Source organism: Eriocheir sinensis, chromosome 15, assembly GCF_024679095.1.
Source record: "Eriocheir sinensis breed Jianghai 21 chromosome 15, ASM2467909v1, whole genome shotgun sequence".
NCBI classification, from domain to species: Eukaryota; Metazoa; Arthropoda; class Malacostraca; order Decapoda; family Varunidae; genus Eriocheir; species Eriocheir sinensis.
In genome coordinates, this window is record NC_066523.1 from 7,407,644 (window position 1) to 7,420,890 (window position 13,247).

A 13,247-nucleotide genomic window follows, 5' to 3' on the forward strand; every position below is an offset into this window, starting at 1 on the left:
AGAGGAGTTTTAGGGCAGAGGGAGAGGGAGGGTTGGAAGAAAGGAAGAGAGCAGCCACATTGCGTACTTTCTCGAGTGCACTGTTAGGACGCATAAACGGTTTGAGAGGGAGTTGTTGGGGGTAAGATGCGTTCAGGAAGGAAGGCGTGGTGGGCTAAAATAAAAGGAAGCGAGGGAAATGGAGAATATGGAGTGCACTGCATGTGATAGAAGGAAGGAATGGGCTTAGAGAGAAAGGAAAAGAAGGAACTGGAGAATGAGGTAAAAGAAGTCAAGGAAGGAAGGCGTGGTGGGCTAAGAGAAAGGACGATAGGGAAAATGGAGAATGGAGGAGTATACAATGTTCTGAGGAAGGAAGGAAGGGATGTTGGGATTAGAGATAAAGGAAGAGAAGGAAGTGCAGAATGAAAGAGGAGTACAATGAGTTAAGGAAGGAAGGCGTGGTGAGCTTAAAGAGAAAGGAAGAGAGGGAAGCGAAGAATGGAGCGCTTAAAAATGAAGGCTTAGTGGGTTTAGGAAGAAATGAAGAGAAGGAAATGAAGAATGGAGGACAATGTGTTAAGGGAGAAAGGAGTAATATAGGCGGCGTGGGAAAAGAAAAAGAAAATAAAGAAAACGTGAAAAGGAAGGGACGGAGAATAAAGGGATGAGAGAGAGAGAGAGAGAGAGAGAGAGAGAGATTACGACTAAGATCCCCACTATTAGTCTTATCAAAGTGTGGAATGCGTGACCTTTGAATGACTGAAAAAGAAAAAAAGAATCCACGGCGTATGCGCTTAAGAAGGAAGAAAATAAGGAAGGAAGGAAGGAAGGAGGGATGGAAGTAAGGAAGGAAATGAGTGAGTAAGAAAGGAATGATGGAAGGCAGGAAGGAAGAAAGGAAGGAGGGAGGGAGGGAGAAAAGAAATGAAGGAAGAAAGGAAAAAAATAAAGGAAGGAAGGAGAGAAGGAGGAAAGGAAGGTAACATTTAAAAGATTTACCTCTAGTCACATAATAATAATAATGAGTCGTAGATAGGTTCATTTTGATTAATATGGCATCATTATATAAACATAGATCATCGGGCAAGGAAGGAAAGAAAGAGGTAATTAAAGTATGCAGGGAGAAATATAGAAGGAAGGGAAGGAAGATTAAAAGTAAGAAAAAAAAAAGAGGAGGCGGGAAGGAATTAAAAACAAAATAAACGGTAAAATAAAAGAGCAAGCAAGAGAAAGTAAGGAAGGCAGAAAACAAGGAATAATATGATAGGCACGAAGGCTTATTACAGCGCCAGGCAAGAAGGGCAGTGAGGGTGAACCGTGTGGGCGGGATTAATTAGGTTACTCAGAGGATGACGTAACCAATTGCTGTTGTCACCATTCTTCCTCCTCCTCCTCTTCTTCTTCTTCTTCTTCTTCTTCTTCTTCTTCTACTTCTTCTTTTTCTTCCTTTTGTTATCATTTTTGGTTTTGTTCTTGTTCTTCTTCTACTTCTTCATTTCCTTCTTGTTCTGGTTCATCCTCTTCTCCTTGTTCTTCTTGTTCTTGTTCTTTTTCCTCTTCTTTTTCTTGGTCTTGTTCTCGTTCTTCTTCTTCCTCCTCCTTCTACCACTCTCGCTCCTCTTCCACCACGTCATCGCGTAATCAGCAATATGTCACCACCTCTCTTCCTCCTCCTCCTCCTCCTCGATCTCGTCACCGCCTAATCAGTACTGTCACCAAGTCCTTCATCGGCTGATTGATCGTTTCCGCGCGTGCGTTTGGGAAATACCCGTAAGAGCTTGACTGATCGATGTACATTCTTAAGTGCTCGCTCGTGATCTGTGTTCGCGGCGGCAAGTAGAAGTAACCGTACAGTCATTCTAATGTTTGCTGACCACCTTTTGTCAGTTTCCTATGTTTAGTTCTTTTATTAATGTATCGTCGATTAGCCGTCAGATCCCAGTGCTCCTGTGCGTCATTTCAATCTTAACATCAATAGCCTTGTAATGCGTTTTTTTTTTCTTCCTATGATTACTTACACATATCGTTAATCACCCTCAGAGACTATAAAGCAGTATTACAAGTTTACATTAATATTCTTTCCTTAGGTTTTCTGCGCTACATCATTTCAATCTTAACATCAATAACCTTGTGATGCGTATTTTTTTCTCCCTATAACTACCAACACCTATCGTTAATCATCCTCAGAAACTATAAAGTAGTATTACAAGTTTACATTATATTATTCTTTCCTTAGGTTTTCAGCGCTATATCATTTCAGTCTTAACATCAATAGCCTTATGATGCGCTTTTTTTTTTCTTCCTATAACTACCTACACATATCGTTAATAACCCTCAGAGCCTATATAGCAGTATTACAAGTCTACATTACTGTATTCTTTCCTTAGGTTTTCAGCGCTATATCATTTCAGTCTTAACATCAATAGCCTTGTGATGCGCTTTTTTGTCTTCTTCCTATAAGTACCTACACATATCGTTAATAACCCTCAGAAACTATAAAGCAGTATTACAAGTTTACATTACTATTCTTTCCTTAGGTTTTCAGCGCTATATAATGTCTGTTTATTTTTTTATTCCATCTGTTCATGCTCTTGATTACTATGATATTGATTTCACCAACACCAACACTTCGCTCCAACTCATAAAAAAAAAAAATAATAATTCTAAGGTATTATAAAGATGAAAAAATAAAATCCACCAGCTTCTCTACGATTTTGTCACCATTTTCCTAGAGTTTTTTTTCTCCTTTCTCTGTATAGCAGCATGGTACAGGGTCCATTTCCCCTTCACGTTCTAAACCACCTTCGAATCATTCCAATCCACTGTGTCTCATTTCTCCCTTACCCTCAATCTTTCCACATTCAATTCTCTCTCTCTCTCTCTCTCGTTTAGCTCTTAATTAGTCTGCTGGCTCCTCTTACCGTAAATAATAATAAAAAAAAAATGCCACGGTCGCAATTTTAAACGACTTCCACCAACACTGTCACGTTAATTAATAAAACCTTTTACAGCGAGGGTGGTAATATAGATAACAGAATCCGCCTTCTATGTAACTTCTCTTTCCTGGTAGCGACGAACAGTTTAACGACGAGCTTAGCAGTTACGACATTTATACAAGACTGGAAGAGCAACATCCACAGTCATCGCGTCCATTATGTAACTTAATTTTCATTCCTGACATCGACGTACCGACCAGCTTAACAGTTGCGACATTTATACTATGCTATTAAAACAATTTCCCAAGTCGTAAATTATAAAGGCTCCCTCAAACGGTGTCGTCGCTTCCAGTATGTAACTCAATTCTGATTCCTGACACCGACGCATAGTTCAACGGCCCAAGCTTAAAAAAAAAGTTACGATTGCATTTCTAAACTCAAAAGCGATTTCCACAGTCGTATATTATGAAGGACTCCGCAAAGGGTGTCGTCACATCCAATATTTAACTTAATTTTTATTCCCGACACCGATGCACAGTTAACGGCCACGGCTTAAAAAAAAGTTACGACTGCATTTCTAAACTCAAAAGCAATTTCCACAGTCGTAAATTATATAGGAATCCACAAATGGTGTCGCCGCGTCTTAAAAACACTCAATGGACGGTCGTAATCAAGGGTAACATCTGCTCCGTAACTTCCACAAACGGTGTCGCTGCGTTAGGACAGCTACTCGTTCTTAAAACCCGTCTGCCTCCACGGTCGAAATTATAAGTAAAGTAATATCTGCTCCGTAACTTCTCTCTCCTGGCAGCGGCGCAAAGTTCCGCGGCGCCGGCTTAAAAGTTACGACTCGGCCAGGACAGACGCACAAGAAGTCGCAGGCAAGTCCCCGGCGCCCGACGCTTGCTTGCACAGTTACCACCCCAAAACTCCTCGGCCACCTTGCGAACAAAAGAATTTAAGATGAGCGAAAGCGAGAGAGAATAGACGCTGCTAACTGGATAAGTCAGATGTTTTCGACCGTTTTCATATCGCTTTATGTTGAGGGCAAAATTGCATGGGTACGACTGACCATCTTAGTTGAATGCACGTGGTTGTATTGTGTAAATTTTATCGTAACACTAGGCATAAATAAAAACTACGTACATAGAGTTATTCCACAAATTTAAAACGGCTAAGTTATGTGATGAGAATGAATATTATGTCAGGATTCAAAAGGGACTGAGGAAGGAGTGAGAAAGAGAGAGAAAAAAGTTACATACATAGAACCCTGTGAAATCAACTGAGCTCAAGGCGAGAGGCAAAGGCTACCAAGAGAACACGCACCTCGCAGTGAGCTCCAGTCTCTGCCTTCGAAGCCCCCCGCCCCTCCCCATTAGAAGAGCTGCACGTACGAGTATATCACCGGCTATTGCAAGGACCAGCATCACACCCTCATGCCCAACGTGTTAGGAGTTTCTGTATCTATCTCTGCAACTAAACATTGAATTGAATTGAAATATATTTACATCATATATATCTGTCCTTCCTCCGCGCGGCACGAAGATGTTGCCGTGTCCCTTCTCGCGCCTCCGTCATGAGCCTAAGATCAATACTGGCGTCTCACCCACCTCATGGCCAAGCGAGACGTTGAATAATGCACAGCCACCCTCGATCGACCCTCCGGTTATAGACACTTGGCAATGACTTCGCTTGATAAAACTTTAAAAATATATACCAGAGAAAAAAAAATGTAGTTTTTTTTTTTACAACAAAGGAGGCAGTTCAAGGGCACAAACAAAGAAAACAATAATAAAAAAAGCCCGTTACTCGCTGCTCCCAAAAAGAATAGAGGTGGCCGAAAGAAAGATCAATTTCGGGAGGAGAGGTGTTCTGATACCCTCCTCTTGAAAGAGTTCAAGTCGTAGGCAGGAGGAAATACAGATGAAGGAAGATTGTTCCAGAGTTTACCAGCGTGAGGGATGAAAGAGTGAAGATGCTGGTTAACTCTTGCATAAGGGGTTTGGACAGTGTAGGGATGAGCATGAGTAGAAAGTCGTGTGCAGCGGGGCCGCGGGAGGGGGAGAGGCATGCAGTTAGCAAGTTCAGAAGAGCAGTCAGCGTGGAAATATCGATAGAAGATAGAAAGAGAGGCATCATCGCGGCGGAATTTAAGAGGTAGAAGGCTATCAGTAGGAGGAGGAGAGCTGATGAGACGAAGAGCCTTGGACTCCACTCTGTCCAGAAGAGCTGTGTGAGTGGAGCCCCCCCACACGTGAGATGCATACTCCATACGAGGGCGAACAAGGCCCCTGTATATGGATAGCAACTGCGCGGGGGAGAAGAACTGGCGGAGACGATACAGAACGCCCAACCTCGAGGAAGCTGATTTAGCTGATTTAGTGCTGACAGACGCGTGTGGTTATCATTTATTAATCATTATCATCGACCGTTCTTAGTCAGGTGAAGGACAAAGGCCTTTCCCAATGCTTTTTATTTATCTCTGCCTCATGTTGGTGTAGTCTATCACACCCCGATAAAGGTTCTAATCCCACCTCTCGACCTAGTTCTCTTTCTGACCTTGCCTCTGTAAGTCCTGGGTTGCCGTCATGTAACTTTAGTCCTTTGTTATCAGTTGCACATATTTACTCCATTCTGCAACGGTAAAAGTAAAAGTTTCGTCTTGCAACCTTGTTCTCTTTCTGTCCCCCCTTCTGTAATTCCTGGGCTGCCAACATGCTACTCTTCTCGTCTGCATGCTATCATTTTTACTCATGCTGCGACCTAGTGACCTGTCGAAGTCCATTACACTATTTATTCTACAGCACCACTAGAATGCCTCTTAGTCTGTTCCCTAAACATCTCGAAGACAAACAGAGGACGTATGTGAATAGTGACCTCCTGAATTTCACTTTTAATTCTTCATCGCCACTAGAATGCCTTTCATCTTTGCCTGTTCCCTAAACGTCCCGAAGAAAAAAAGAATGAAAAAAAAGAAAAAAAAAAAGAGGACGTGAGGAGGTTGTTTTCTCGTATAATCTTTTCAGCGGATGGTTGTGATTATGAGCGTTAGGGTGATATAATAATCGTATATATTAATGTATGTATGCAGATGTGTTTGTTGGTTTATGTGATTTAACTACCGTATGCATATTAACGTGCGTGTGTATGTGTTTGTTTGTTAATATGTGTGTATATGTTTGTGTTTGTTGTTCAATGTGATCTAACTATCGTATGTATATCAATGTTTATATGTGTATATGTTTGTAGGTTAATGTAATATAACTACCGTATTTATATTAATGTATGTGTATGTGATTGATTGTTTGGTAATGTGGCATGTATATTAATCTGTGTGTGTTTGTTTGTTGTTGCAGAAGTACGAGGAGACGATGGTGGTGGAGACGAGGGAGGAGGACGACGGCAGCGTGACCACCACCACCCGCACCACCACCAAGACCCTCGACGGGGGCGCCTTCAGCACCAAGGGTCTGGCGTCCGCCCTTGAGGGTAATGGCCGAGCGCACGACGTCGTTTTCTTTTTGGCTTTCTTTATCGTTTTCTTTTATCTTTTTCCTTTTTCCTTCCTTCGTGGTATATCTAGGAGAAGGGAAGGGGGTGGGGGGTGGGGGGGGGGGATAATGGCCTACGTTTCGACTGTCTTTTTATGTTTTTTTCTTACTGCTTTTCTTCCTTTTTCTCCTCCACTTCGTTCTATGTTTTTTCCTTTAGTTACCTTGTTCACCTATCTTTCTGTCTGTCTTTCTATTGTCTCATTTTCTGTATGTCTCTCCATCTATATAACTATCAGTCTATCTATCTATCTTTATACCTATCAGTTTGATTGATACTTCCTTCGTTATTTGCTATTCATACCGATATTTTCCCTGTCACTTCATATATATTTTACCATTCTTTTATTACTCAAAATTACCATGCACTTCCTATGCTCTAGACAACCTCCTGCCTGCCAGCCCGTCCCGTCCATAAATCTATTCTCTTTTCCTCTCTATCCATACTGATATTTTCCTGTCACTTTATATATATTTCAGTATCAATTTGCTCTTCATTATCAACACTTAATATGCTCTCCTACACAACCTCCTGCCAGCCCGTCCCGTCCATAAATCTATTTCCTCTCTATTCATACCGATATTTTCCTGTCACTTTATATATATTTCAGTATCAATTTGCTCTTCATTATCAACACTTAATATGCTCTCCTACACAACCTCCTGTCAGCCCATCCCGTCCATAAATCTATTCTCTTTTCTTCTCTGTTCATACCGATATTTTCCTGTCACTTTATATATATTGTATCATTTTGCTCTTCATTATCAACACTTCTTATGCCCTCCTACACAACCTCCTGCCAGCCCATCCCGTCCATAAATCTGTCCTTTTTTTTCCGTTCTCCGCTCATTACCATTTTCCTGTCGTCCACTACAGGCGCCAGGACGAGTCGGGGCGGTCGTAAGTCGTCCTCCAGCAGCAGCGACTCTTCCCCCACACGCGTCAAGCCCCAGGTAAGTTGCGGTCAATTAGCCATTCTACCTGCACGCGGCGGCTCACTCACCTCGCCATAGGTATTCAGCGTAGGTAGCCCAGGTATTCGGCGGGTATAATTAGGTATGTTGGCCCTTTCCTCGACGTATTAAGCCTTACGCGAATCCTAATTAACAGCTGCCTCGTTCGCTGCACCTTTGATGTGTGTGTGTGAGGGGGTGGAGGGGGAGGGGGATATGTACTGTGTGTGTGCGCGCGTGTGTGTGTGTGTGTGTGTGTGTGTGTGTGTGTGTGTGTGTGTGTGTGTGTGTGTGTGTGTGTGTGCCGTCCCTTCATTTAACGCAGGCAACCGCAAAACGTCGATGTGTTAACGAATTTTCAGTATCAAGACGTTTCTGCATGAACTAAGATTTAAAACGCCTAATCCTTACTTGTCCCTCATCCTTTTTAACTTGTGATACGTAATGAGTGAAAAGTTACAAGTAAAAAGATCAGATTACAGTGACATCCGGTTAGCTTGTTTCACCATCCCTCGGGTTTCTCGCGTGAGTGATATATTAATGCTGAGGTGGTACACACACGTGACTGGCAATGGTTCGAGGGGTGATTCATATGTAGGGGGAACACAAAGAACAATACCCGTGTTTGCGTCATGTTTTCGGGAGCTATTGCAACGCACTTCCTGGAAAATCATAAAACAAGTCACGCATGTTCACGATTATCATTTTTCGTCACTCAATCAAAACGAGGATCCTGTTCTTTGTGTTATTTTGTGTAGATATATCGTTATTTGTGTTTCCGTGATGTTTTAAGGCGCCACCACAACGCACTTTATAGAAAATCATAACATTATTCGGGCATTGTTTACGTTTATTGCTTATTATTGCTGGAAAAAAAGAACTAGCTTGTCCTTTTTCTCGATCACTTGGTCTACATGTATCATTATTTGGGCTTTCGTCATCCTAGAAAATCATAACATTCTTGGGACACTGTTTACGTTTATTACTTATTATTGCTGAAAAAAAAAAAAACTAGCTTGTCCTTTTTCTCGATCACTTGGTCTACATGTATCATTGTTTGGGGTCTCGTCATGTTTTTCAGCCGTCATTGCAACACTTCCTGAAAATCATAACATTCTTCAGTCTTTGTTTACGTTTATCTCTTTTTTTTTTCGTCACATAATCAAAGCAACGACCCTAGCTGTTCTTTATGTCCGTTGGTCTAAATCTTTCATTATTTGGGCTTTCGTCATGTTGTTTTCGGCCGTCATTGCAATAAACTTCCGAGAAAATCGTTAAACAGATCATGATTGTTTACGTTTATCAGTTTCCGTCACATGGTCAAAACGACGACCCTGTTCTTTATATCCGTTGGTCTAAATTTGCCATTATTCGTCTTTCCGTCATGTTTTCAACCGCCATTGCAGCACACTCCCTATATAATCATGAAACAGGTCATGTATGTGTTTATGTGTATTATTTTCCGTCACAGGATAAAAACGACGCTCATTGGCTAGAATTTATTTTGACAAGTACGCTTATTAGTTCTACGATTCATTCTCTACTGGGTTTTTTTCTCTCTCTCATTTGACCGTCTTTCCATTTTAACCTCCTTCTCATATTATTTTCTTCAACGTAGTAAAATCGTCTTTGTTTTTGATTACTGGTTAGAATTTATTTTGACAAGTACGCTTATTATTTCACTGCTTGTTTTTTTTTTCTCTTTCATTTTACTGTCTTTCCATTTTAACCTCTTATCCACGTCATTCTCTACACAGTATTAACACGACACTTCTCTTTGTTTTCCGCAGAGGCCCAAGGACAAGGCCGAGACCAAGCCAGGCAAGGGCGGCTTCCTGAACAAGCTGAAGAGCGCTAAGTCCTCCGACGACTCGAGCGACGACGAGGAGGACTTCGCCAAGAGCGTCCACAAGAGCGTCAACGAGTACCGCGTCAACCACGGCGTGGCCAAGCTGAAGCTGAGCAAGGAGGTGAGGGGGAGGAGGAGGAGGAGGAGGAGGAGGAGGATAATGATGATGATGATGATGATGATGGTAGTAATAATAATGAGGAGGAAAAGAAGGGTAAAGTTTATAATGATGATGATGAAGAGAAGGAGGAAAGGTTAAGATGATAAAATGATATGAAGATAATGATAGTGATAATGATAACAATGATGAGGATGAAGATGATGAAGATGAGAATGATGATGATAAGGATGAGGAGGAGGATAGTGATGATGAAAGTGATAATGATGACAATGATGATGATGAGTACGAGGAGAAAGGAAGATAATGCTAGAGGTTTCGGTGAGGAAGGAGGGGAGAAAGAAAAAAAAATAAGGAAAGGAAAGTAGAAACATTACGAAGTCGATTGAGTTACTGATAATACTGTAGCTAAAGAAGAAAGGGAAAACTGAATTACGAAAGCACGAAAACGCGTAACTGTAGGAGAGAAAGAGGGAACACTATTGAAGATATTAGAGAGGAGAGAGGTTAAAGAAATAGACTAAAAAAAGACATACGAGAATGGATGAGCTGGAAGAGAAACCATACAGTGATTACACAGGGAAAAAAAAGACATACGCGAAACAGAGAAGCAATGAGGAGGACAGTAATAAAACTAGTCAAATATTTAGCTCTCTCGCAATAAATGAAAGATAGTGAGGGGGCTGAGCGTTAAGGGTAATAAAGATACGCTAACAAAGAAAGGTCAAGAGCTTCGTTACACACACACACACACACACACACACACACACACACACACACACACACACACAGATAACGGAGGGAGAAACTTTTATTATTACATGCACGGCACACGGGGTTGTTTTTATCCGAGCCAGGCTGAGGAGGAAGATTATTAAAGTGAAGGGCAAAGCAGAAGAGAGAAGAGAGGAAGAGAGTGTAGAGTAGAAGGTCGTTATTGTGGTCCCTTGCCGTTTACTGCTCCCATGCACATAGTCACGGTACTGTAAGAAAAGGAGGAGAAAAACGAAGGGAGGCAAGACGAGGCAAGCGAGAAGAGGGAGAGAGAAAGTAAATGTTGACCGTCCTTACTTTTCAAGCCGAATACTTCCTTTCCAAAGTCACGATATAGAGTAAAAGAAGATATATAAAAAGGATGACAGGAAGAAAAGAAAGGCAAAAGAGAGGGAGGATTCCAGAGAGGAAAGAAACAGAAGGCTGAGAAGGAATAAGAGCAAAGGGAAGGACGTTACAATGAAGAAATAAATAAAAAAGGACAAATAGGAAAGGAAGACAAAGGAGAAGAAAGTTACAAAGGAAAGAAATATAGAAAGACAGACAGGAGAGAGGACCAAAGGAAAGAAAAACAACGGGGAGACAAGCAGAACAGAGAGGAAAGGGAGGCAGCAATGAGAGGGAAGAAATATAAAAAGATAGACAGGAGAGAGAGAGAGAGAGAGAGAGAGAGAGAGAGAGAGAGAGAGAGAGAGAGAGAGAGAGAGAGAGAGAGAGAGAGAGAGAGAGAGAGAGAGAGAGAGAGAGAGAGAGAGAGAGAGAGAGAGAGAGTTACAAATAAGTAGGAAAGAAAGAAAACAAAACAAAAACGTGAAGACAGGAAGGACAGGAGGGCAAAAAAATAAAAAATAAAAATAAAAAAAATAAAAAAAACGCTACAACCAGAAAGAATTATAAGAAGTGAGACAGGGAAGGAAGGACGGAGGAGAAAGCGTGCAATCAAAGAGGAGAGAAGAGACGCTAATTGACGAAGGATGTGAAGTAGTGAAAGAGGATGATGATGATGATGGTTGTGTGTTGGTGAAGAAGAGGGAGGATGGGGAAGAAGAGGGGACAGTGGTGAGGGAATTCGAGTACCGGATGGAGATTGAGAAAAAGAAGAAGGAGAAAGAGAAGAAGTAAAAGAGATGGCAAAGGGAACGAGGACTAGGCGAAGGTAACTGAAAGAAAGGATTTACATAGATTTACATGGAAAATCAGACCACACAGACCCCATGGTCCAGACTAGGTGGGAAGAAGGCAGTGAAGAGGAAATTTGAGTATACCTGATGGTGACTGAGAAGAGGATGAAGGAGGAGGAGAAGAAGGGGAAGAAGAAGAAGAACTGAAAGACATGGCAAAGGGAAAGAAGACTAGACAAAATTAACTGAGAAAGAAAAGTAAAATAAGAAGCGAGAGAAGAAGAGAAGGAAAGTAAAAACGGAAATCATGGCATACAAGAACAGACAAAATAACGAATACAACAAACAAACAAACAAATCAATAACGAAACAAAACAAAACAAAAAAAGGGTAGCTAGGTGTATGTGTAGCTCAGGTGCGGACGTACAACTACTACTAGATATCTGGGTCAAGACTCAAGACGTTAAATAATAGAGGCTTCGAAGGGGCAGGGACGCAAACTTAGCAGGAGAGCGATAGGCGGGCGACAGGTGACATGTTTAGGGCGGGCGCCGCGGCAGGTGGGTGCGAGATAAGCGGGTGTGCGTGCCTTTGTAAGCTTTCAATAGTACTTATTATCGCTAGCTTGGACGCTTATGGAGGTGTTGAATTGTGTGTTTATACGGAGAGAGAGAGGGGTGGGAGAGAGAGAGAGAGAGAGAGAGAGAGAGAGAGAGAGAGAGAGAGAGAGAGAGAGAGAGAGAGAGAGAGAGAGAGAGAGAGAGAGAGAGAAGGGTGGGGTTGGGAGGTTATGACAGACAGGGACAGACAGACAGACAAATAAAGATATGGATAGATAAATAGATAGATAGAGAGATACGGGGGGATGAGGGTAGGGGGCTTAATGACGTCAAAAAGCCTAGTCACCCTTAGAAACAAAGACGAAACGAAAAGAAAATGAGGGGAGGAGAGAATGGTTAAGGGTTTAGCGCACGGCATCACGCACACCACAACACGCGAACCAGGAATAAAAGAAAAAAACTAATTATGTTGTAGTAGCTCCATTAATTTAAAGACGAGAGGGGTTGGTCTACATTAGTTTGTGCAGGACCCAAGATTATTATTATTATTATTATTATTATTATTATTACTGTTATTATTATTATCATCATTATTATCTTCCTTTTTCGTCAAGGCATTTTCTATTTTGCCTCTCTTCCCCTTGTTTTTTATTCGACGAGTGTTGCTGCATTTTGTTTATTTGTTTGTTTGTTTACTTATCTATCCACCTGTCGATATTAATCTGTTTCTTTCTTCTGTGTGTGTGGGGTGAAAGCGTGTGTGGAAACGAGAGCATCGATCAGTGGCCTAATGTGTGTGTGTGTGTGTGTGTGTGTGTGTGTGTGTGTGTGTGTTGGCCTTGTGACACAAAGCGCTAACACACACACACACACACACACACACACACACACACACACACACACACACACACACACACACACACACACACACCCGAGTGCATGTACTTTCACCCTTTCATTTTTTCATGGATAGAAATTACTTAGAGACTTGTGTTTGTATATATATCTTTTTTCTCTACGTTGCAAGCACTGTCACTTCCTGGTAAATCATTGTATCTATTTTTTTTTTTAACTTAAATCATTTCCACATTATTTTTTACTCCTTCAATGATTTTTTTCACATCATGTTCATAAGAGAAGCTAAACGTCACTCTTGGGGTTCTCATCAATTTAATCTCAGCTGTGATATTTTCCCCAATTATCCATATCAGACCCTATGACTTACCGTTTTTCGCAAATATCTTTCAAACGAAGGCTCGGATCAGCATGTGGCTTTGACACAGATTGTTTCACACACTCCGCTAATTTTTGACGCTATTGTGCATTGCCAGATGCGGTTAATTAAGGCGTTTACTCTTGACTGTGATGGCAAAACCTGCGTGAGCCACTTACACATTCGAAC

The 13,247-nt window shown here is 41.5% G+C and overlaps 1 protein-coding gene across 12 annotated transcripts in view; it reads left to right on the plus strand.

Annotated features, from left to right (window-relative positions):
- The window catches only part of LOC126998870 (uncharacterized), a 62,066-nt gene that overhangs the window by 40,237 nt on the left and 8,582 nt on the right, over nt 1-13,247 (plus strand). For all 12 annotated transcript variants that reach the window (XM_050861061.1, XM_050861054.1, XM_050861055.1 and 9 more), the window contains 3 exons: nt 6,275-6,407; nt 7,347-7,423; nt 9,214-9,393. In XM_050861061.1, the coding sequence (XP_050717018.1) occupies nt 6,275-6,407; nt 7,347-7,423; nt 9,214-9,393 (390 nt within the window). The remainder of the gene's footprint in view (nt 1-6,274; nt 6,408-7,346; nt 7,424-9,213; nt 9,394-13,247) is intronic.